General features: G+C 35.8%; 1 protein-coding gene across 4 annotated transcripts in view; it reads right to left on the reverse strand.

Moving 5' to 3' along the window:
• Positions 1–2834: 2834 nt before the first annotated feature.
• The window catches only part of CHRM3 (cholinergic receptor muscarinic 3), a 263909-nt gene continuing 240432 nt past the window's right edge, over positions 2835–26311 (reverse strand). For 3 of the 4 annotated variants that reach the window (XM_087718050.1, XM_087718048.1, XM_087718049.1), the window contains one exon: positions 2835–6795. In XM_087718050.1, the coding sequence (XP_087574176.1) occupies positions 4974–6776 (1803 nt within the window). In that variant the 5' untranslated portion in view covers positions 6777–6795 and the 3' untranslated portion in view covers positions 2835–4973. Of the gene's footprint in view, positions 6796–16762; positions 16780–26311 lie in introns of those variants that run through there. The other variant, XM_087718051.1, reaches the window with a different exon arrangement.

Genomic DNA, 26311 nt, shown 5'->3' on the forward strand with positions numbered 1-26311 from the left:
AACGTCCTCAAAGAAAAACCAGAAAGTCCAGTTGCCACTTGAAAAAAAGCACTTTGGGACAACCCTGGATGACTGAGAATCTCCACAAACCTTTAACATAAAGCATGATAATGTAGGACCTTGGCTTTTATAGAATCCAAAACTGGGACATGAATTGTTTTTGCTGCTAGTGTTCATGGATTAATGTTGGCAGGAGAGTAGTAATGTGATGTCTGCATCCTGATGAGGAGCTCCTTAAGCCTGTTTTGGTAAACAAAAGTATGTTTTGCTAAGAGAGCTACAAGAAGTGTTATGCTATTTTTCCACTCCAGAAGCCCTTCAAGAGACCAGGCTGTCAACCTCCACAAATGCATACATTCAGCTGAAGGCGAAAGATGATCTCTGACATGATGGCCATAAAACCTTTGGTAGGTTCTTTTGGAGAAGCCAAGTCAAGAATAATGGGCAGGGGAGGGGGGAGATCTGATCTTTTGTAAATGGCCTTTATAATTCTGTTTTTGTCTCCTCAGTTAAACAGTAATTCACCAATTCTGTTGGTATACCTATAGGTGATAATGTGACTAGTGTACATTCCTGAAGGTTCATGCATTCTGGCACTTTGATCCGTAATGCCATTATCAGTCATGCTAATAATCACTCATGCTCCTTGGTCTGCTCTTGTAGGGAAAAGTCATCCTTGTCTCAATGTGAGTTTTCCACCAGCACTCTTATTAACTGTGGGAGTCATTCCATCAGCACTATCGCTATGATAATTAACATGGTACAAGAAAGGCCTAGAGGGAAGGGGAAAAAAAATGAGCCATTAAGGGATATTCTTTTAGAGACTATAAATGCTTCCAAATTTTATTAGCATCAGGTTGTATCTCAGAAGTTATTCTAAGGTACAGCAACTTTTTTCTAAGCCACATTCTCTGTTAACTCATTTGGTGCTTGAGAGTTGTTTGTGGATATTGGTTCTCCCTGAGGGAACTGTTGCATTGTAACTAAACCTACCTGTACCTTATTGTCTTCCTATGTATCTCCATGTCCATTTGTGCAGCTATACGTACCCATATACCAGGTACAGGCAAAAAAAAGTATTCAGATTTACATTCATCTGTCAAAAAGCCTGTGAACATTATATGCCTGCCATACAATTATCAGTGACTTCTAAGAAGCTGATTATGTATCAAACACTTAGGAAATCCTAATGTATTTTTTGTGTAAACAATGGTAATGTTTTGCTTTTGCCAAAAAGCAAACATTTTATTTAAAACTATATATATTATCATGAAATTAATACAATGCAAGATAGCATCCTTGTCATAGTGTAACTTTGGAATTATTAGATGAAATTGCACTTACCTGAGAAAGAGAGAGAGCGCGAGAGAGAGAGGGAGGGAGGGAGGGAGAGTGGGAGGGAGAAAGAGAGAGAACGTAGTATCGTGTTGAAATGTATTTTAATTCAAATGAACTGTGCAAGATGGGTATATTTTTCAGAAACTGTAAATAAAAATTTCCTAAGGACCTAGAAGGCATCACGGAGGGAGTCAAGGCATGTTCCCTCAGTTGATACTGGTGGGCCTATCCAAGAGTTAAAATCTTAGTTTCAGCGTGCAATGGATTACTTTATAACAGACCTTGGGAGATGGGAGTTTTACTTTTTCTACATTCAATTTTTAGGAGTATTACAACTTATACAAGCCTCAGTGAATTAGCAGCCTTGCTTTTTGTTTTAGACAGAGTTCAAACTACATTTGGGTTTCAGGATTCTGAAAGAAGGATTAGATTTAGTGGTTAATCAGGAGCATGGAATTCAGGAACAGGTTGTAAGAAAGGGCTATCTCTTTAATCCAGGCATGCTGTAACCAGCAGATCTTGTCACAGCAGATGTCGAGGGCTCAAAGAAGCACCTAGGAAGTGAGTGACAATCAGCACAGCAGCAAATAAAATCAGTCTGTACTTTGATTTTCTCCTGGGGATTCCCCAGCTGTGTTGCGCTGCTCAAATCAGAAATGTGCATAGTTGTAAATGCTCAATATTATGATGTTGCATCTCTCAATATGCAGTTATTCTCTGAAACAATCTGATGTTTATTCACAAATAAGCCACAAGGCTGCCAAACCGAAGGGAAGAGATATGATTATTGGTTCAAAGTTTAAAACAACAGAGATCCATCTCTGCTCTGAATGCCTTCTTCACAAAGTCATTTTTCTTACTTTTTAAAATAGAAATACTTGGCCTTTTAGACAAACATTGTTTTGAGCACCATACAGGTGCTGGGTGCCTGAATACCTTATATAGCATGTCGGTTAAAAACATGTCTGCATTTCCTCCCCCCTTCTTCTAAACTGTACAAAGCTGTCCCCATTTATTTCTCAATAGTTACACTTTAGAACTTGACTTTCCACAGAGTGCTTTTCAAATTGATGCTTTTTAAAATGACTAGGCCCATCTTGTGCCAATAAAGTGTCACTGGCTAAAATTGGGTGCAGGTCTTCCCTTGCCCAAAGTTGCTTCTCTATGCTGGGAAAAGCAACCACTTTAGGAATCTAAATTTGGAATCTAAATTCAGAATTTAATATTCTAAATCTCTTAGAAATACAAGAATTCAGTCAGAGGAAGATGTGGCAATTCCAATTCATCACTCCAGACATTCCCTTTGGATATCATTCATCCCATGCCCAGTTCTATGGCATACAGGTTTCTAATACCCCTTCCCTCCTCCCCACCCCACCCCCATTTTTGAATCTTAGGTTTGCAAAGGATTTTGAGGAGGTATGTTGCCCATCAAGAATTTTTTCAACGTGCATAAATGTAACCTACCACAATCTGTGATACACAAACTTGGAAACTTGTGTTCATGTTTCAAGAACACTTTTATGATCTGCTTGAAAAGGACATTACAGTTGAAGACCAAAGAGCAATATTTATCAACATTTAAATAAAACATTTCGGTGGCATTTTTATGTATATAAATATTTCTTCATATTAATAGATCACAAAATTAAATAGCTCAGATACATAGACACTATTTAATATACTTCCACTGTTGTCAAAATCACCTGTAAACACCATCTCACACTGAATACAAAAGCAGCTTTTATACCAGTTCCGTGTTCAACAACACTGATTCCTCTTTTCATAAAGAAAGTTGTTTTATTATTACTTTTAATTGTCAGATCTGAGTGTCAGATCAAAAATGAAAAAAAAAAAGTGGGGAGAAGCCCCGTAAAACTCTCGGTTGATTAAAAATGTAATATACAAAATTGCTTTTTAAAAAATGTGAATAAATCCTATCTGGAATAATTGTTTAAAGTACAGTCCTTTCCTCTGGCATGTCTTGACTTTTATGAAGCACAGCAGAGGCATAGACTCCTCTGGAACATTTCCTCTGCACACAGCCCTGAATGAACCAATCGGAGTTGCTAAGAGTAGGGAGGGAGGGGGGGATCATGTCCAAGCTCTGCTGAACTGACTGAATTGATAAATAAGAGGGATCACTGCTTGTGTCTCAGCTACTTTACAGCCCTTTTTTTGTCTTTCTGAGAAGGTGCTTAGCTATTTGAATTTGCAAACAACTTACATTCACTTGGGACATTGTACTGCACAAACTGGAAATTTCCACTACTGTTTGGAACAAAAACAGCAATAATAATAATAATAACAACAGAAGCTTTCAAAATCGACAAGCATTATTGAAAGTGCCATTTCGTTATTTTAAAAAAATACAGTTATTTATCCCATGTCTAAAATGCCTTTCAATGTACATAAAATAGAGACAAGACTCTGGTGCATTCTCCTTGGGAGCATGCCTGATGCAGACAGCTGGGAAGAAGTAATGTGCTTATTCCATAGATTCTTTGTCCTTGTTTTACACTTCAACAAAAACACAGGATAAACACGGACCTGACTTTTTGCTGACACTGTTCTTAAGCCTCTTTCTGGGGCTTTCTCTTTCTCTCTGTCTCCCTCCCTCCCCTCTGCGAAATTTATCGAAAGGATGAGACTTTCTGCTCCAGCTTTTCTACAACTTAAGAGATTCCCAGGGCTACACTGGATACTGCACTAAAAATCTGAGTTCCTCTGAAACCCTCATATTTAAAGCAGAAGTAAAGCCTGTACCCAGTTTCTCATGAAGATCAACTTCTCGTAAGGATTCTGCCTTCTACTTGTGGCCGCACTTCTCCAGTTTGAAGAACATTTTAATGTTTAAAGGATATCTCTACTTGAAAAATATACATACTCAGTCCTTCTGCTTGAATGTATAGGGATAACATGCACCCTTTGGAAATTCTTCACTGTTGTACATAAAATTATTTTGTGGAGTTGCAATTTTAAGATTGCCCAAATCAATACAATATAAATGAGTTCTGAAAAACTGTTTTCAAGGCCCCTTGTGCTGCTCACATGTCATAGTGATGGTAATTACTGCTGAGAAAGACAAGACCTCACCTTTCCTGTAAACAGACAGCAAGTGCTGAGTGCATGGGATGTTCCTGCACAGGTTATTTAATAAACCGAGTCAACAAATTGACATTACACCCACAAAAGGAGAAGATGGGAAGCTCTAAAATGTTTGGGACATCTGTACAGTATTCGGAACACACATATACCCACATTTTGAAATAGATCAGTCCAATTGGATCCTACCAGATTTATCAGAAAAAAACATATTGGGAGTGGGCTAGCTATGTCTGTGCTCTCCTGAGATCCCAGAATGAATTAACAAGTGCAGGACTGAATAGATCACTCATAGTTTAGTATGCAGCTTTTTGGAATTGTGTAGATAAATTTTCAGGTATCTGATTGTTCTTTAATAAATACATTTGTAATTTGTTTTTGCTTTATGTTTCTTCAACTGTTACAGTATACAGGAAGTATTAAAAGGATACATACATCAGGCTGCTACTTTCACATCTTTGAAGATATGTAGTTGGCTCCAGCAACCACCCTCCCTTTAATGTTTATTATTGTGGTTAAAAAATACTATTCTATGAAGTTTCCCGTGGAATCCGCTTCTGAAAAATGACTGATGGTCTCTGCTGATATTGTTGCCTGCGTCGTTTACGTTTGTCACACTGACAGAGCAGTAACATCTTGAATGTGGTTCTGAAAGTTTTATTACACAGTGCATAGCACATAGGGTTCACTGTACTATTGATGTAGCAAAGCCAATACCCCAGGTTCCAAATTGTTTTTGGGATACAGTCACAAAAAGTGTTTACCAGGACCATGATATTATATGGGGTCCATGTGATAATGAAGGCAAGCAAAATGGCACTAAGTGTCTGTGCAGCTTTCTTTTCTTTGATAAGTGATATTCGCTTTCGTTTGGTGATCTGACTTCTTGTCTTCAAGGCGAACTTCTTGGCCAGGGTGGCTTCCTTGAATGACAAAGGTAAGGCATTAGATGCCTTCATCCCTGTGGAAATGCCGTCTGAAGCCTTTCCTCCATATACTGCAGATGCTTGCTGAACTGGAAGCTTGGGAAAGCATTTCTTTAAATTCTCATCATCCGTGCTCTTTTGTGGATGAAGCCTTTGTGGTTTCTGCTCCTTTGACTCTGTGTCCAACTTCTGCAGTTCATCTTCTGACCCAGGCAGATCTTCTGATGAAGGCAGTTTTGAAGAATTGAGAATTGTACTATGTCCTGGAAGCTTTAGCACAATGGAGTAGATGGCTCGCGTGTCCGAGGCAATGTCATCTTCATCAGAAGAGGCGGAGTTCTCAAGGGATCCATTGCCATCATTGTTGTTCCAGCTGTCGCTGCTGCTATGCTCCTGATCAACCTGATCTGAACTGGGTTTCCAGCTCTTGGATGTCATCCAGAAGTTGCAGCCCCCATATTTTCTTCGTTTGGTATGTTTTGTGTTCTGCTGCTGCAGTTCATAACTGCTGCAGCTTCTAGAACTTCCTGTTTGGTTGACAAAGCATGCTGCCTCACCCTCGCTCCCAGAAGCTTGGAGTCCTGCTAACTCTTTGGTACGTTTCTCTGTCTCCTTGTATATCCTCCAATACAAGATACACATAATAGTAACTGGCAAATAAAAGGCAGCTATGGCAGTGCCAATAGTGAGGACAGGTTGATTTAGGAACTGAATATAACATTTACCCTCTTCGACAGTCCGCTCCCCAACAAAATATTGCCAGAACAGAATAGCAGGAGCCCAAAGGATGAATGAGATGATCCAAGCTAAGCCAATCATCACTGCAGCCCTTCTGGTTGTTCGTTTAGCTCTATAGGTAAGTGGCCTTGTGATGGAAAAATATCTGTCAAAACTGATGACCAGCAGATTCATGACAGAAGCATTGCTTGCCACATAGTCAATGGAAAGCCATACATCACAGGCCAAGTTTCCCAAAGCCCAGCGGTCCATGATTATATATGTGGTGAAAAGGTTCATGGAAATAATCCCAATTATCAGGTCTGCGCACGCAAGACTCAACAAAAAGTAGTTGTTAACCGTTTTTAGCTGTTTGTTGACTTTAAACGCCACAATCACCAAGATGTTTCCAATGATGGTGACAAGGGCAAGAATGCCAGTGAGGAAAACAATCAGGATAACTTGCCAGACAGCATGTCCTCCCAGAGGATCGGGGGGATTGGACCCATTGGTCGGGTTTGTGGTAGGGAAGGAAAAGCTCTCGTTTGCCTGGGAAGATTGCAGCCCCCATATTTTGCTAGTAAACCATGGATCATCACTGGGAAGTCCTTTTGTTTGGGAGTCTTGATTCAAGAAGGTGCTCACATTTAGAAGTAACGAAGGGATTGTGCTGTTGCTAGATGGGATCATTGTGACATTCTGACATATTCTGCAGAAAAGTCAAAAGAAAGAAATGGCATGTAAATAACATATTTATGACAGCATATGCAGCAATATTACTTGCATCAAAAACATTATTCAAAATGTTAAGGAGCTGGATCCTATTGTAAAATGGGACTATATCAATATCATGGCCATGGCAAACTCTTAAACATGTGTCCTCAACATTTATGCTGTACCTAAATTACTCATATATTTCATTTATTTCTGGGTTTTCATTTTTGCAATATAAATTGCAAAGCGGGGGGGGGGGGGGCTCCATAGAGCATAGAGCAAATGAATACAGCAGGGAAAAAGAGATTTAAAAAAAAACATGCTCCCATGCTAAGGATCTGACCTGCCCTGAGTTTATGTGCTCATTTTTGAGTAAAAAACAATAATTCAAATGTAGCTGCTATTACTTATATTGAAGTAATGTTATTTTGGCCAGCTTTTCTCAATTTAGTATTGTGGAAGGGCCCTGTTAGAAAAAGCAATCCAACTTGAAATAAGTGCTTAACTTTATTGCTGACTGTGAACAAACAAGAGGCCATTGTTTAAAAGTTAAGAGATGTTAAGTCTTATTGTTTCTATGGTACAAATTGAACACTCAGTCAGGATCCAATAGCAAAGTCAGTTCTGTAATATGATTACCACTTTGAGCTTGGGAAATTCTTTTATACAAAAACATAAAACATCAATTAACCTGGCCAAACATAAGTCCCATTGATTTCACAACATAAGACAGTTGCAGTGGATTCTGGATATTTTCTAAAACTGTTCTCTACCCAGTGAGGGATGATGTTGTAGTACAACAGTCACCAATCTTTCTAACTAGCCTGACCTGGTTGGAGTGTGTGTGAATGGCAGGAGGATATGTGTGCACACAGCTCCATTTGTGGGAGTGGCGGGTGCGTGGCCCTCCACTCCCATGAATGAAACTTTATGTGTGACAGGAGGGTGCATGAAGCTCCATTCATATGAGCACCAGATACTTGCATGTGAAGCTCCACTTGTGTAAACAGAGGACATTAGCAAGCGAAGCTCCATTTGCACAAATGAAGCTTCGCGTATGATTGCAAGTGCCCTCCGCTCACATGAATGGAACTTCATGTATGAATGCAAAAGACTTCTGCTCAGGCGCGTACACTTGTCTATCTCTTCTGCAGACTGGTTTTGACCAGGTTAGGGACCCCTGTTGTAGCATGATTTTCTAACTTCTGTTTAAACATCTCTACTGCCAAAGACCCCACTGAAAGATATGCCAATCCTTACAATAGTTGAATAAAATATTTCCTATGATTCCAATTTCCATTTTCTTCTGGATACATTTCAGCTATTTGAAGATAACTATGTTGTCTTCCCATACACTTTTCTTCCTGGTGAAATACTTAATCTTTCCATTAGTTCTCACAAAACTAGATTTCTGGATTCTTTCTTATCTTGGCTGCTCTTCTAGTCTAATTGGTCAACATCTGTTGTAAGATATAGTACATCAACCAGTTGCAATAAACAAGGACACAAACATGCCCCAACATCTTTTTCCCCCCAAACTGGTGCCTTCATCAACACTCAGAATAATCACTATTAAATTGTCCATTAGTGGTATCAATGTTAAAGTAGCATTTACTACCCCATCTTGAAACCATTCAGGACTGGATTTAAGGTATATAAAATCTGTTATTTTTTGTTATTTTGGTATTTTGAGTGGCTTGAAACAGAAAAAGTGGAAGGACAGCAAATTTCATGCAGATATGATTTTCTGCTGATTCAAGGATAATAATTTAACTCAGCAGTGGGGAAAGGCCGTAAAACATGTTACTTTCTTGGTGCAATTAAAAAGCTGGTTATATTTCACCAGTTTCTTTTTACATGTAGCATTGCCAAGTCAAGTGTCTCTTTTTTATATGTGTATAACCCATATAAAGAAGAATTGAGAAATACATCATCACTGTCAAAGACAGAAGCCAAAGCTGAAATTACACCATGTATTCATGATAATGCCATGTCCCAATTATCTAATTGTAGCAAATAGTTTTCCTGTTTAAATCCCCACATGGCTTTCATACTGTCATAAACCTGTTTCAAATCTTGTACAAAGGAAATTTATCAAATAATGTATTATGCTTTGAGGGGAAAAAAAGATATGATCAATTGGCAAATCATCTTGTAAAATATTTGGAAAAGAGTAGAAGAAATGTCCCAATTGTATGTCCAAAGGAGGAGTGTAGAAAAGCATTGTAAAATGAGATACTGTCAAATGCTGGAAGTAAAATGAAGAATAATTGAGCACATCTGACACAGAATAAGATCTGCAATGTTTCTCCATAAATTAGGTAACATTTGTTTGTACATCCTGCCAGCCAAGCATCTGGTTCACAGAGTACTTTACAAAAGCAAAAGGCCCACACGTCAGTAGTAACAGAAGTGCCAAGAGTTTGCTTTAAAAGGTTGAAATTCTAGCATATCCAGATAGCAACATGACCTGACTCAACAGGGCATTTTCTCTGATTTCAAAGAGCTGCTGGCATTGCACCCACGCATGCAGACACGCAAAAACAGAGTGGGCCTGATAAACCAATGACCTTATTTAGGATGCTAGCTTCTGCTCATGGAAAACATGAAATATCAAATCATTTGTAAACATTAACATTGTTTTGAAAAATACAAGAGAAAAGAAGTCAAATGTGAATCACAGAAGGGAGGCAGGAATGGAGGGAGGCTAATATCTATTCACTATAATGAGAACAGAGCAGCAAATGCATAATTAAACATCTCTGGCAATATTTAAACACCGTGTGGGAAACTGTTTCTTAAAACAACATGCATTATGTTTTGTAAATTCTCCTTTCATACAGGGTGGTATGATTTTCACCTTGTGGTGATGCAAAGTTTCATTTCCCTAAGAACTTACATATTAATTCTCATTCTTTCCCTCCCCCCTTCCTTTCTCCTCTCAAGAGGTTACACAATGTCAAGTGTGTTGTGCAGACTTCTTCTGAATAGATTCCCATAGGTAACGCTGTAAATTATAAGTTTGGCACTGAACATTCAATAAGAACTTTAGATTTAAGTCAAAGATTTAGGGGTGTTTTTGTTTCCTTTTGCTCTCATCCAGTGGTCATCGGAATAGTATTTTGATAGACAGTTAAAAAGCAGTTGTGCTGCCCTATCTTCATCTCTCCAATTTCACTTCTTAAACATATACTGCGGGGAGGCAGTATTTTTTAAAAAAATGTATCATGGTAAAACTCTTGAAGCGATCTAATCAAAAATCTGTAGGGTAAACTTTGCTAAAGGATCTCAAAGGGGCTTTTGAAAGAGCAACTTTTAGATGACTGTGACCTGGATCAATCACCACAGATATTTTGTTAAAGGATATACTGTCCCTTCTATTTTCATTTCATTCTACTCAAAAATGAAGCAGCTTCAGATGTTTGAAATTTCCACATTATAACATGTTTCTTTAAAATCCAATCTAGAATTTCAAATTGCTTCAGATTGATTCATGTTGTGATTGAAACTTGAATTACAAATTTGAATTGTACCCTCTTTCAATCTTGATTATCTTACTCATGTAAAATAAGGAGTGATTTTACCATGTTTGTAATGTTTTTGTTAAATAGAATCTTCCCTGTCCCTAAAAAATATTATGGTAAAAAATATTACGGTAAAAAAATATTATGATGTACTGTATATCTGCACCTTATCTGTTTGGAGCTGTTTAAAAACAAGTTTTAGGATTATTAGAGTCTTGAATAAGTAGAACAAAAGAGAAGCAATTTTAAAACACCAAATCACAAAAAAGATGTAAAGATTGCCCAAAGTACTGATTTTCAAGTTTGGGGAGATAAATCCTAGTGCTAAAAATTCCACTAAACTATTATAGTGTGTTTTCATTTCTAAAATTAATGAGAAATAAAATGAATACTTGGTTCCTATGAAAAATAAATGAAAGTGCAAACAATCTAAGGAGGAGGAATATATATATATATATATATATATATATATATATATATATATATATATATATATATATATATATATATATATATATATATATATATATATATTGATTTGATGCTGCTTTAAAAACAATGTTTTAGCTGACAATAATTATTGTATTGCTTAGCAACATGTTCTATTAATAGTACAACTTAGCCATCAATTTAAGCACATATATTAAAAAGTTGCTAGCATTTCCTGTATCAAAGTGTCCATCACCTTTTATTTAGCACAGGTTCTGAGTCATTCATTTCATAATATCTGGCCGCTTTGCAGCTGTTCCTAAATTATGGAAACAAGGATTACCACAAACATATTTGCTCTATTACAGTGGACTTTGCTTTACCTTTATGAGATGAACTCTATGGACTATAGGTTGCTATAGGAAACACGATGTGTTGCATATTACTGATAATGACCTAGTGCCGAGTCTAAATATTTCTGACACTCCGAAATCATGGTTGTATTATGGCTAGGCTCTGATCTCACCATCCTCTCAACTTCCTTTCAAATATTGATTTCCTCTATTTGTTTGCAATAGTGGAGGGCAAGGCTTTGAGATAGAAAGACCCCATCTAATGGAATAGAAAATTTCCACCTATAACTGGGCAACTTTACTTCATGCTGAAGTGAATTGAAATACTGAAATATATTAATCTGTAACTCTCCATCATGAAGAAGAATACGATGGTGTTTTGAAATCCGCTAAAGAGAGGATGGTAGAGTAAGGCTCTTAAGTCAACTAAAATTAGTTAATGGCACTTGACGTGTAAGTGTCCTTTTGTGACTTAAGAATGATTGAATAACTATTTGTCTGAATCCTATTTGGTATAGGATTCCCTGCCTAAGCAGGGGGTTGGAGCAGAAGATCTCCAAGGTCCCTTCTTAATTATTCTCTTCTCTTCTCTGCTACTCTACTCTACTCACTGTGTTGGAAAAACCTCAGATAGTTTGCCTATGTTCACAGGTCTAACATCAATCCAAAATATAGCCAGAGACTTTGCTTAGCTTGTTTTCATTGGTGGCTGATAAATTTACTCTTTGGAACAAAGGAAGAAACTATGCCAACTAACATAGTTAAAAACTTATAATAGAGCCATCAACATTAGCACAACTGAAATTATTAGGCTTATTAGGGGATATAATATATATTTCTGTCGTTTAGAGTATGGTTGTCTGGACAGAGGGACTCAGGAAGGCTGGGGGACTGTGATACACAGGTCCTATTTTGACTCCAAGTCCTACTTGTGATTCTTCTTCTTATAAATGTACTCTGTGTCCTAATATGGCAGAGAACACCATGAACCTTTCATATAAATCGTAATGATGTAATGTAAGAAAACAGACTATAAGGCCAGAAATACAGTTTGTACCTGCAAATTACAGGAACTGAAAGACTGTAGTTAATATGTTACTTTAGAAGTGTATAAAATGTATGTTTGGACCAGAAATCACATCTTACTGCTTTTACCATACTACTTTTTGGGCAGGTACCAATTCTACACAATATTCAATCAAACGCGAGAAAACTTGAAACAAAACTACAACTTAAAAGAAACCCCTAAATATAAACTTAATAAAAATATTGGGGTGGGAGTCATTTGCTGTTAAGAATAAAAGAAACTGTTACGAATATAGAAATAAGCAACAAAGGAGTAATATCTAAATATGATTTTTTTTAAATATTGCTTTCCTGATTAGTACATTTGTGTTAATGCATATATTCACATTCCTAAACAAGATGGGTAACATGCACACTTTTATTGAGGATCAGAAAATCTCCAGGACAGGTTACAGTTGGAAGTAGCAACCCTTAGCTGACAGTCAAGAAAGTGCAGTACACAGAATTTTGCATATATTTAGGTTGTTTTTTTTCCAGCAGGGAAGTTATCTTCAATTCAGAGTTAATTTCTTTTTGGTTGGTGTGTGTTGGTAGCTGCATTAAACTTCTTTCTTTCTTTTTTTTTTGTTCAAAACCTCTCAATTTTAAAATTTGCATTACATTAAAAAAAAACCCAATTCATGATTTGAACATTAGATTCAAGCTATCTAGTATCCACTAGATGGTGCAGTGAGCCCATAGTATGTTGATCGTGAATACAGTGGCATTTTTGTAGAACGGCTAAATTTCAAAGTAACAAGAACACTTTTCTCAAAACTATAAACAGCAACACATTTTTTCGAGGAATACTTTTAGTGTTTAAAACTAAGCAGCAACTCCAAATCTGTAGATATAATGGATTTGATTTACCTAAGGTAATTTTGGTGTATATTTGTGTATATTTGCTGGACATGTTTGCTAAATCACAACTCTGCAGTAGCTGCAGTTTATTTATTTATATATCCTATTTACGGTACATAGCTGCCCATTTCACAATATGTGGCTCTGGGCAGTGTACAATAAATCCAGAAAGACAATTTAAAAAAAAATTAAAATCAGGATTAAAAGTCTAGGAGAGAGAGCATCAGATATCACAAATAATGGATCTACCTCATCATACAAACCCCAGTTGATATTAAACAGTTCAACACAATGCACCAAAGCATTAGTCAATAAATTTAAAATCTCTTTTAAATTTTGTACAACTGTGATTTTTACATCACAAAACATTGCCAGGTCTACTCCCATTTTGCTTTCACCTGTTCCTCCTTTCCTTATTAAATTAAATTTTGCTGCTTAATCCAGTTCTCAATGGATATTTTTTTAGTGCACACATGCTGCAATTTACCTTTTTGCTAAAATTTCCCAAAGCATTAATAGCAAATTAATAAGGCATTATTTTTTTCAAAAATTAATAAAATATTACATAACAAATAAGACTCTCTTATAGAGATAAGAGATGGACCGAAAAGAATTTATTCCAGTTTCTTATCCCACTAGTCTTCAGAGGTTGGCCTGTTGATCATTTGAGTCACAAGAACTAAAACTAATGCAGACTACTTAATAAATAAACCCTGACAGTTTCTTAAGATTTTCAGACAATATCCCAATTCAGTGTTAAATCTGTTGTGGAAGAGACTTCAATTCGGAACTGTAAACAGGGTGGATTTCTCATCATGATTTATAATAAAATGTAATGTAAGACTACAATTTAGTACAGTAAATTTAGTACAATAACATGAGCCTGGAATAAAAAGACTGATTTAAAAGTAAAAAGTAACTCACCATGATTATTTCTGAAAGTATTTCTCCTTATGTGAAATACCACAATTTCTGGGCCAAGGCTTTGGCCCAGAAATTGTGGTATTTCACATAAGGAGAAATACTTTCAGAAATAATCATGTTGAATATATGAAAATCATTATTTAACACAACTGTAAATTTCAAGTTGACAGCATAATTAGGATTTTACCCATTTCTTACTATAAAGTAGCCCATACCAAGATATAAATTAGCTTAAAGCAGAGCATTGTTGGAGCAGCCTTGTTGAAGGTTACAAACATCAAGATCATTTTTTATTTATAGCTTGCAATTAGAGGTGTTGAAAGGGTTGGTTTTCTGCTGGTGTACCATTAAAATCTGTTTTTTCAATAAATGTTAACATTTACTATTAATAATAATATTTTGAATTAAAAGGGTTTCTTAAACTTTGTTCTTGGAAAGTGCAATACACATAATCAAAAGCCATCTGGGTCTATTTAGTGTCCTTATAATGTGCTGACCTAGTGCAGGGGTGTCAAACTTGTGTCATCATGGTGTCATCACATGACGTATTTCCCTTCACTAAACCGGGCATGGGCGGAGCCAGCAAGTGAAGCATCCAGCCCGTGGGATGGGAGTTTGACAGCCCTGACTGAGTGCTTTAAATTGTTTTTATTTTTGTTTCCCTTTTGAAAATTAGTACAGCAGAATCAGAATCTTTTACTTTTCTCTCAGAATTAGCCGATTTAACGATTCTGAGGCCATTTCCAGAAGCATATCATCCAAAAAAAGGATGTATAATTTAAAGGGTCTGTATAGCTACAGCTTGATTTAAAAAAAAAGGAAGAAAGAAAATATAGATGGCAATTTGTCACAACTGTCTGAACATCAAGCTCAGAAAGAAGAAAGAATGTGCAAGACAGTTGTGTCTGCAGGGATCAAACAAGGCCTCTTGAATGGTATAAGGAGCAGCAATGCCATTAACCAGAAAAGCGTTTTTCCATTGCTTAGCATAGCAGCAGGTTCTTTCTTTTTGACCCATAGCCACTAGAGAAAAAGGACATTGCTAACTATTTAGAGTAACTAGGATAACAGCATCCTAACAGCAATATTGATATCTAATGAATAAGAATATAGAATAGTTTGGATTGGCAGGGTTTTAAAGTCATTCTAATGCCTGAAATAAAATTCAGAAGGATTAACTACTGTATGTACCAACATTCTGTGTCTTTGAATAGAAGGCTAGAGATTTGTTAACTTATGATACCTTTTTGTTTCTTTCCTTTCTGTACTGCAATTTAATTGTTACCAAAATCTATATAACAATTATATAATCGTTTGATTACATAACGGACCATTATAAGACAAATCATTACTATGAAAATGATAATCCTCTTGAATTTCTCCTTCCACTCAGACATCATTACTTTTCTTTCTTTCTTGTCCCTTGGAAACAGTTTTGACTTCTGGAAATTGGCTGTATTTTTCTTGAGAAGATTTTCAAGAATGGCTTGCTACCTAGGGCTGAAAGTCAATGACTGTCCATAGTTATCTCGTTTGATGTTTAAGGAAGGACTACACCAGAGGTGGGTTGCTCCCGGTTCCGCCTGGATTGGGCAAACCAGTAGTAGTGGTGGCAGGAGGCGCCAACCAGTCTGGACATTGCGTTTGCGAGCACACCCAAACTGTTAGTAAAAAAATTGGCAACCCACCACTGGACTAGACTACATAGTCTTCCAGTTTTTAGCATGGAGCTTTAACTACTACCTCAAACTAACTCTCTCTTCAGTTTCATGTAGATATGACATTTCTGCTCAAAGAGAAATAATACTGCTATTGGCTGCTCATAACAAAAACTACATTAGTTGCATTTAATAATTAAATACAGAGATAATTTAATGGATTATTTTCATAACTTGAAAAGCAAATCTACAAACAGAAGGGTGCTTTGTTCCCATTTAAAGAATTGGATTCTCAAAAAGAATTTCCTTCCTGGAACAAGGAGTGGAACGGTATACAGGTAATCCTCGATTTATGACCACAACTGAGCCCAAAATTTAATTTGCTAAGTGAGAAATTTGTTAAGTGACTTTTGTCCCATTTTATGACTTTTTTTCCACCAGTTTTGTTAAATGAATCACTGCAGTTCTTAAAGTAGTAACACTTAAATTGTTAAGTGAATCTGCCTTCCCCATTGACTTTGCTTGTCAAAAGGTCGTAAAAGGGAATCACATGATTCTGGGACACTGCAACCTTCATAAATGTGTTAGTTGTCAAGCATCCAAATGTAAATCACTTGACTATGGGGATGCCACAACTGTCGTAAGTGTGAAAAATGGTCATAAGCCATATCTTTCAGTGGTATTGTAACTTTGAACACTCACTAAATGACCTATTGTAAGTTGAGGTCTACCTATATTTTTCTAATGTCTCTTCTATCTGGTACTACCTTTTTCAGTGGTTCTAAATTAACAGAAAATTAAATTATCTCATTACCATTAGACTTCAGTGAGGTTCAAAACAAATATGCATGATTGTGCACTTCATACTGTAAGTTGAATGCAGTTGCTCTCATGAACAGAAAAGTTTCTTTCATTTGCAGAGGGAAAAGAAATTCCACTGCAAGAGAGTGGAGAAATAACATTTTTAGGTTCCCCTTTTGCTTTGTGATCTACCATGTTCCTGGATGTTTTGACTCTCCAAATCAGTTTTATGGGAATATATGACATCATGGTATTATCCTTTTCTTCAGGGCCAGCAAAATCCCACCAATTATAAGCTATCACTCTAAATTATCATTGTAAGTATGAATGTAACTCTCTTCACTTACATTATGCTAAAGATTTTCAAATAAAATTGAGACCAGTGCTTCCTTTTTTAGTCCAGGAACCTCTAACAATCTTCTTCCTAAAATTCAGATACATTCAAGTAATTTCATGTCTTTAAGTATCATGGTTGAGTTTTACAGCAACAATTAGTAGTAGAAAATATCAAAAATGTGGGGCAGAGATTGAACAGCTGGACTGAATGTAAGAATGTAAGAATGTAAGAATGTAAAAAAAGTTGTAAAAATAAAAGATAACAATGATATAATATGTAATAGTCAGTGCTTTGATATTTTTCAGACTCTGTGTCCTGGGTCATTTTTTTTTTAAAAAGATTCTTTTTGTAAAAAAAAAAAAAACCAAAGAACAAAAACAACAAAACCATAAATGGGTGAGAAACATTCTTAGAGAGCTAATCTTGTAAATGATTGCAGTCTAATTTCTTTATGGAGGGAGGAAGTCAAAGACAATAGCTGCCAGAGGAAAGATGTACCAAGAAGAAATATTACCAATGTATCCACTTTCCAAAGCAGTAAAAATAAAACATGTGACTATTTGGGGATGAACCTAAGATTCGATTACTACAGTAAAGGCCAGTATGGTATAGTATAGCCAACCGGGGCACTGGTTAGAATCAAGTTCAGAGCTTGTCCTCCAAGTTCAATGAATGTTTTCATTAATTCTAGCTGACTGAGAATTGTTGAAATCACACTGGAAGAAAAGGCATATTACATTGCACCTTGGGTTTCTGGCACAAAGCTGTGGCATATAAAAAAAACACATGCACAAAGGTAAACTTCAGTGATCCACACTTCCAATGTTTGAGAAAGAACAGCTCCTACTAATCCCATAACTCACTGTATAATTTTTCACTCTGTAGAACTCAGAGGAATAACCTCCTCTCAATTTACAAAATCCTGTTTCTTAGTTGAGTCTCTTATTTGGTAATCAGAACCAAAATATTCCTCTGATGGGAGGTGGAGGACAGGGACAATACACCACTGTGTAGCAGATTCCCTTCCTGATTACAACTAATAAAAGACAATTATAAAACATTTATATAAACATCGATGTTATGCTGCTGTGTCTCCTAAAAGAAACATTGTGCAATCTCAAAATAGCGAAACTCATACAGGCAACCTTTTCATGACTCTTACACATACTCATCTTTTCAACTTTTTTTTTTAAATCACGCATTTTCACACAGGCAGCAACATCTTTGACTGCCAAGGTAGAGGTAAATTGCATCAGGCAGAAGGAACAAAAGGACTTTCATTAATGAAACGGAGGAAACAACTTTGCCAATGTAAAGTGTCAGCAGAAAGCATCAGGTTCAGTTTCAGACTTCAGTGACCTTATGAAAACAGAAGCAAGCAGAAAAGGGATATTTAAAGTTATGGCTGTGTTACTGAGAATCACCACAGCATTGCGAGAAATGGGTGAATGGATTTCTCCTTGAAAACCTAATTCTCGCCAGCCACCCTCTTTTCATTTTATGATCAACCATTTGTACATAAGGAAGAAAAACCGTTAGAAAGTAAAGACAAATACTAATTACACCACACTGCTATTAATAGTTCTGTATTTCCAAAGATCTATCTTTGTTTCCATGCACTGTATAACAGTAAAAACTCGAGCACAGTTTAAAAAATATTGGGGAGATTCTTAGAATAGTTCAGAGGTTCTTAGGCTTGCCTTTATAGAGTTCCACATTTTAGTAGTCTAAACAAACATGGACTAGGATCTAACCTGGATTTGAATCTGCACAAGGATCTTTTACACTTGTAAAGCCTGCTCCATTTTCTTCTACATTATATAAAAAATCTTGCAGTTGTATATGCAGCAGTGGGTTAGCAAAAGGGTATCAGGAACAGAAGAATTTAACTCAGGTTAAATGGAGTTCATAATCTTATATCATTGTTGGTAAATTCAACCTTGAGCTTCTCACTACAGTGTTTTAATTTTCTTTTAAACAAAATTCTAAATTCCATGACTGACAGTTAAGCAAAACATTTTACTTGTAAGAACATTTTCTTGTGTACAGTCTTTCATTTGGCAGCTAGTTACCATTCTGTCACTTATGTTGCCTGCCAAACAATATCTGCGATACCTAGACAAGGATACACTTTGGCAAGGTGCTTTGAGATACATGTGCGTATCCTTTTTTCTTTCTCATATTTTAAATGTTTGTCTCACATAATCTCTTCTACTCTACTCCAATTACTGTTGGAATACTCTACAGTGATTGTACATATTTTCAAAGATATTTAGAAAATGTTTTGTTGGTTCCTAGGATTATTTTGAATAATGGCACCTGAATATTTGAGGGGCTGCCACAAAGAAGTGAGGGTCAACCTAGCCTTCAAAGCACCAGAAGGCGAGACAAGAAACAATGGATTGAAACTAACCAAGGAGAAGCAACCTAGAACTAAAGAGAAATTTCCTAACAGTGAGAATAATTAACCAGTGGAACCACTTGCCTTCAGAAGCTGTGGTTGCTCCATCACTGGACATTAAGAAGAGACTGTACAACAAATTGTCTGAAATGGTATAGGGTTTCCTGCTCCAGTCCTTCTCTGATATCCCTGCTTGAATTAAATCTGCAGGAAGATATCATGAGATAACTCATTTCAGTGTTTTTTTCTGGGTACTGAGGAGTCTTTCTATGAGAATAGTAAAGAACCCTTTATTCTCTTTAAAAATTTAGAGAAATCTTTCATCCATTTTCTCTGCTCATGCCTCTGGTGAAGGATCATACATGCTCATTTGTCCACAGCTTGTAAATATGCAGCTTTGGATTAAGAACCATTTAGTAACTAGTTCTTCTGCTATCTTTCCTGTTAGAGAATTAATTTCAGGCCTATTTGAAAAAAAATCCTAAGACAAAAATGTCACACAGTCTCCCCTTTAACTCATGAAATATATGGGATTGTTGATATGATACTGAAAGAAACCAAAATAGAAAGTGAAACATTTTGTGAAGTCAAATGGTTAAAAATATGTTTAATTTCTTTCTGATCATGTGCCTTTCCTGTATGCTCACTTCTAACATTTTCTCAGGTTAGAAACTTCCAGCAGAGCCAATTGCAGATTCTTATCGGTAAAAGCAGCTTCTTTAGCACCACGGTTCTGTACCTGCCAAAGACAATCAATGGTATTCACTGCCCTTTCCTCTCTTTTCAACAAAATAGCAAAAATCAAGATCTGCTATTCAGCCAAACAGGAAACTGAGAAATTACAGTTGGTGCTTTAAGTCCAAAATGGTCTTACCTTTCAGCGTGATCTCCAGTTTTGACCAAGAAGGAAAAAATAAGATTATTTGGTATAATAAAAATAGGAAATTGCTTAATATTTTTCATCTTAAGCACTTATTGTTGATTTAATTTTATTTCTGTAAAAACAGGCATTGTGTTGTAATAGCACATGTCGGTCAAAAGATTGGTTTGAGGCACAGATCACACCTCTACTTAGCCAGCTTGCTGGTTTCTCAACCCTACTAGTTTGTTTTCTGTTGTGTTGTAAGAGTTGTCAGAACAAAAGAAGTATTTCTTAGGGCACCAGCTGCCACTGAGTGTCATCATCATAACATTTTAAAGAAATCATAATGAATAAAAATAGAAGGAACTGTGGGGGTCCCTGTCTATGAGTCAATGCTGTGAAACAATGTTGTTTAGTGGTTTAAAGAGCCATTTGTTAATATGCCGTAATTCATAGTGATTTGATTGGGAACTTGAGGTATTCCCATTGGAGTTATAGATGAGTTGTATTGATACAGTATTTAGATTTTTAAAGTCACAGTTTGAACTCTAGGAAACTGACTCTGAATTCCATTTGAGAGATTAAACATCATCTGTTACACAGGCAGAGTTCACTTGTAAAAGAGAAGGCCGTCTGTGGGGAATAAACTATGAAAAAACAAGAGGTACCACATCAAGATACTGTAGTTATAGTTTGCCAATGAAGAAGCTTGCAAACTGATCCCAGCAAACAGGCCTCTAAGGATTCTAAGCTTCATCCTAATAAATTGTAACAATTGCACAAACTGAAAAAAGTACCATAGACAACATGTAGAAACAACAGAGGTAGAGAAGGTATCGTCTGCATCAAAAACACTGCCATAGAATAGGATCTACAAAATGTTCCTACTTTGGCAACCTTCACTCTCACCACTTCTTTGCTAACATTAGCACTTCCAACTCTGAACCCGGGGGTGGGCTGCCATGGGTTCTCCCAGGTTCAGGAGAACCTGTAGCTAACATTATGGCCAGTTTGGAGAACCTCCAAATCCCACCCCTAGCTGGTCCCACCCAGCCCAGCACACCCCTCCCACCCCACTCCACTTGCTAATACTGTATACATTTATATGCGGTTTCATTTATATTTATTTTTGTATATGTTTTCAGTAATGTGATTTTTTTCTTTGGTTAGCAAACTATATCACATTTGCAAAAATGTGAACAACAAACATTAGTTTGTTTTCAATTATGTATAAATGTGTGAGGGACAAATTTGGCATATTAACATCACAACGTGAAGTAAACAAATATCTATTCCATCCTAATTTATGCCACCTCTTCCCTGAACTAAATCTGTGTGATAAAGTGCAGGTTAGTCTTATTTGGTGTCAAATCCTAAGTAATTGATTGGTACCATTTATCAAGTTGACATTTAGCATCAGCTCATGAAATGCAGAAGAATTTCTGGTTCACCTTCAAGTCAATGGCCTCACACTTCAATTTTACATAATGATAACAACTCTTTAGATAGCCATGCATGTTTAAAATTATATCTGTAAGATTGTTATAAAAACAAAAACAGCTTTCCAGTAGTTTTTTTTCCCACCTGAGTTTAGGAGTATTTAAACAAGTCCAATTGTCATCCCAAAAGTGCTTTTTCTAAAAGGCAACTGGATTTTCTTGTTTTTCTTTGAAGACATTTCACTTCTCATCCAAGAAGCTTCTTTATCTCTGTGAACTGGATAACTGAGACTCTCCACAGACATTACCAGTAAGTACAGTTGACTATAAAGTTTCATATATTATTTGCAAATTAATTCTGAACATAAAAATTACTTAATTTGTGCTGAACTACTATAGTAAAAGTACTCAATGTTAAAAAGGGCAAAACCTAACTGTCTGAATAGAATCTCCTCTAGAGACATATTGATCATGACTCATGGGAGGTGAAAAATGATATTTAGTGTTCATTTAGACAACTTAACAGTCTTCTCCAAATATGGCTCCCCTTGATAAAGTCTTGAATATGATAGTAAATTCAGAAAAATAATGCAAAATATATAATACATATGCAGTGGATTAATTGCTTTTTTAAAGTATATAAAATATTGCTAAATGTCAATAGTTAGAATGACACCCTTCTTCACTGAAGCTTTATTTCTTTTCTCTATTATTTGTCTTTAATTAATAGTGAAATGTATCTGTTTAATATTTCATGCAGAGATGCATGCAGAGATGAAGAATATTAATAGCATTATTTCCAACAGCAAAAAATAAAATGAGATATTGCACCTATATATATTTAAGTCACCTTAAGCATATATTTTAATATTCATTGGATTTAGCTAATACTAATGACAAGCTGAAGAATTGCTAAACAAATAAGTATCTTCAGTTTTCCTGCTTTTAAATCAATGGATAGATCCTGGATTCTATTCAAAAGAGTTTATTAATGTAGGGCATTTCTGCATTTTTGAAATTTTATCAAGAAAATCAATAATAATTATGCCTTCCTTGCATTTTTTTTAGTTCTGGTCAAGTATGTCTTTTCATTTGGAGTGATTGCAAGAGTTTGTCATTAATTGCATCCTAATTATTTTGATGTCCAGTTTTTCTATTGTTTGGCTTTTTATGTTTTTCCTGTAAACGACTGATGAGGGTTACAATTATTGCAAATACATACACTTATGCATACTCTATTTGGAACTGAACTTGAGATTATTTGTGTGGAAAGCATTTTCAGCTGCAAATCTATGTTATTTTCAATCTTCAGTTGAATTGCTGAGTCAAAGTATTCCATAGGACAGAGACATATATATGTTTCTGAACCTCATTGAGTATAAAATAAAAACAAAACACGAGCTATATGGGAAAAATGAACAATTTATGATTAATTGAATGAAAAATAAGTATCAGCCAAAAATAGGACATTTTTTTCTGAAATTGCATATCTGTAAGATAGGAAAAAAGGTTTTCCAATTTAGTTTCTATTGACTAAAAAGAAAAGAAAAACCTTAACCTATTATTTAAATTATTTCCAACATTTTGAAAAATGTCTGTCTTTTTAACTTCACTGGATAATGATGAAGTTCCAAGTATCTGCTAAATTTTACAGGACAGAGGATTGACCATTCTTCTTTCCAGCAATACTACAAATAACATTAGATGAACATTGAACAGCAACTTGTAGAATATAATATGAATGCCCTGCAGTCTCTACCCATTATTTCATTTCAGACTGTAGCTAAATACAAAATGTATGTCAAATAGTTTTCCCACTGCTTGTTTTGTTCTGATCTAATGGAAGTGAATTGAACTTAGAAGCTTATATGTTATCCCCAGGTGACCCCTGCTGACTTCTAAAATTTGGTCTGCAAGATTATGAGGTCTTCAAGCAAAACTGAGAGGTCAGTAAATCATACACAAAAATAGGAAAGTCTCTCTTCTACAAGTAGTTTTTATTGCAACACTGGAAATAGCTTCATTTCAATTATCTTTGCATTAAATGTAGAATCTTTAAGTCACTGTGTATGTTTTGTTACCTACTTCTAAGGCTTTAGGCTAATATTTGTTTACAGATTTTTCTTGTATGAAGTAAAAACATTACGTGTCATTATGTGTCAACATGTCTACTGGTTATGGCATGTATCTGACGATCAGCATTAAATCACGCTAAGTATTGAAGTGCATTTTATTTTCAGTCTCTTCTGTTTGCATCGGAGACTTTGCTATTGTTGTACAAAATATAAGGAAAATAAAAAGAGCCAGCAATTTATCATCTTTTGTCTTGTCACATGTTTTCAGGTATATTTCAGATCAGAACGAATGATTGTTGTTTTCAGGGATGCATGGAAAATTTAAACCGACACATGGTAATAACTTATATATTACGCCTTTAACTAAATTTGGTCCATTGAAGTACTCTAACAAGAACTAAAATGATAGAATCCAGTTTATGAGCTATTACGTTCCCCGCCCCCCGCTCACACACACATTTTCTAATAAATAGCAGTAATATATGGACAACACAGGGGCTTCCTTGGACCTCAGTCTTCAACATGATGCCTCTCAACATTAAGATCCGTGGTGATATTTCTCTGTCCATAACTCACACATTTTTAAAAAAAATTTTTCCAAAGGTAAAACAAAGCAACAGCTTCCCCTGTTACTTGAATATTATCTTATTTTCTGTATGTAACTCTGTACTCCAGATAGATGAGTCCACTTAGAAAATTTTTAAAAAATGATTTCTGGCTATAGCTCTGTGCTTTGTTTAGAACTCTTTGTCTGCTTCCCCGGGGGGAGGGGGGGAGGCCATGGTTAGAGGTAGTGGATAGGAGGAATGCATTCAGTTTGGCCATTTATAAAGTATTATTTTTTATTAGACCCAAATAATGGAGAGCCAGTTTGTTGCAGTGGTTAAGGCACTAAGGTATAAGTTCTAATCCTTCTTGAGACTCAAAGCCAGCTATGTGACCTTAGGCCAGTCACTCTTTCTCAATCCTAGGAAGCAGGTTTTTCCAAAAACTTGCCAGGAAAACTTCAGGAATTAGTTCAGCCAGTCACCAAGACTCAAAAACTGACTTAAAAGCTTCAATCAATCAATCTTCAAGTAGTCATTTTGTAAGAGAGCCCTTGAGATTATCTTAACATTGCCAAGTGTAACTGCTATAGTTAAAACAACTATTGTGTGTGTGTGTATGTGTGTGTGTGTATGTGTGTGTGCTTTTCCTTTTTAACATTTTGACTAGCTATCCACACATATTCAGTGAATAAAACCACCTATTCCACATTTGCCTATTTATGATTTCAGATCCAAGTAGAAATAAATTGTAAACCATTATTCTCTTGACTATTTTGTTTTAAAACGGATGCCATGTGGTTTTGTCATATCACCTGCTGCAACATGATAAATGTGGCATAGACTCACCCATAGGGCCATACCAGGAAATGCTGGGGAAAAATGTCTGCAAAAAGTCTTGGGGAAAAGAGCTTTTCTTAGACACATTTGTACATTATAGAAAATAATTTCAAGCCCTGTTAACTCCAATCATGGATCATTGTTTGTTTGTTTGTTTGTTTGTCTATTTAAGAATCATCCCAACTGGACTTATCTTCTATTAGTTTTCATGCCTCTGTAAATCTGCTGGGAGAAAACCCCAAAAATTCACCTTCACGTTGTATGGTATAAAAGTTTTAAATCACTAACTGGATCATAGAAGCATATTTTAAGATAATAGGTCACGACCTACCATATACTTTTCTCTTTGTCTTCATCTACAGTATGACTTGAGGTGACATGTGTTTCATTCCGTTATTCTTCATTACTTTGGAAGTTCTTTAACTATTCGTATTAAGAGGATTTTTTTTCAACTGAATTATCAGTTCTATAACTGAAAACCCTTGAAATTGTGGTTGTTTAAAAGAAATGGGCCTAAAATTTATTGATTATGAAAGATTTGCAGGTATAGTATTTACCATTCATCACTGGAACCTCCCTTCTTCCAAAAATATTGAGTGCCTCATTACATCAAACATTGGCAGAGGGTTGGATTACAAAACCCCAAGATCCCTTCCAGCCCTCTGTTTCCATGCCTTCCTCTCATGTTGCCTAAAAGCTTTCTCAATTTTTTTGTTTTCATTTAGTGTAAGACCTACATATATATAGTATCTCTCTCTCTCTCTCTCTCTCTCTCTCTCTCTCTATATATATATATATATATATATATATATATATATATATATATATATATGTGTGTGTGTGTGTGTGTGTGTGTGTGTGTGTGTGTGTGTGTGTGTGTGTAGTATTTGTGCTGATAAATAAATAAATAAATAAATAAATAAATAAATAAATAAATAAAGGGAGACTAGTATAGATATATTTCAAGCTATTTAGCTCTCATCAGCTAGCCATACCCTTACTGGGATTCGAACCTGGGCTGTTTTACATATTAGACAGATGTGTTAACCACTAAGCCACAGGCTCTGATCCGTTATCAGCTGAGCCAGGGAGAAAGGTATATATTTAAAGTCACAACCCCTGGTATGCCCCAATTATGAGAAGAATGGTCTGTCTGGATGGTCTCTTGTGACGAGCCGATGGACAGAGAATGGAAACAGTTAGTTTCCTCCCATAATTGGGGCATACCAGGGGTTGTGACTTTAACTATATATATTTTCTATCTTATATATTTTATATTTATATATTTTAGCAAGCTACTGCATACTTAACTTTAGCAACATTATTTAGAAAAACCAGAAACTTGGAGCTGCTATCTCACTACACATAAAAGCTTAGCAGTAAATCACACCTTTCCA

This window comes from Thamnophis sirtalis, unplaced genomic scaffold (genome assembly GCF_051295495.1).
Source record: "Thamnophis sirtalis isolate CommonGarterSnake01/CBP01778 unplaced genomic scaffold, rThaSir2_p1.2 scaffold_6, whole genome shotgun sequence".
Classification (NCBI taxonomy): domain Eukaryota; kingdom Metazoa; phylum Chordata; class Lepidosauria; order Squamata; family Natricidae; genus Thamnophis; species Thamnophis sirtalis.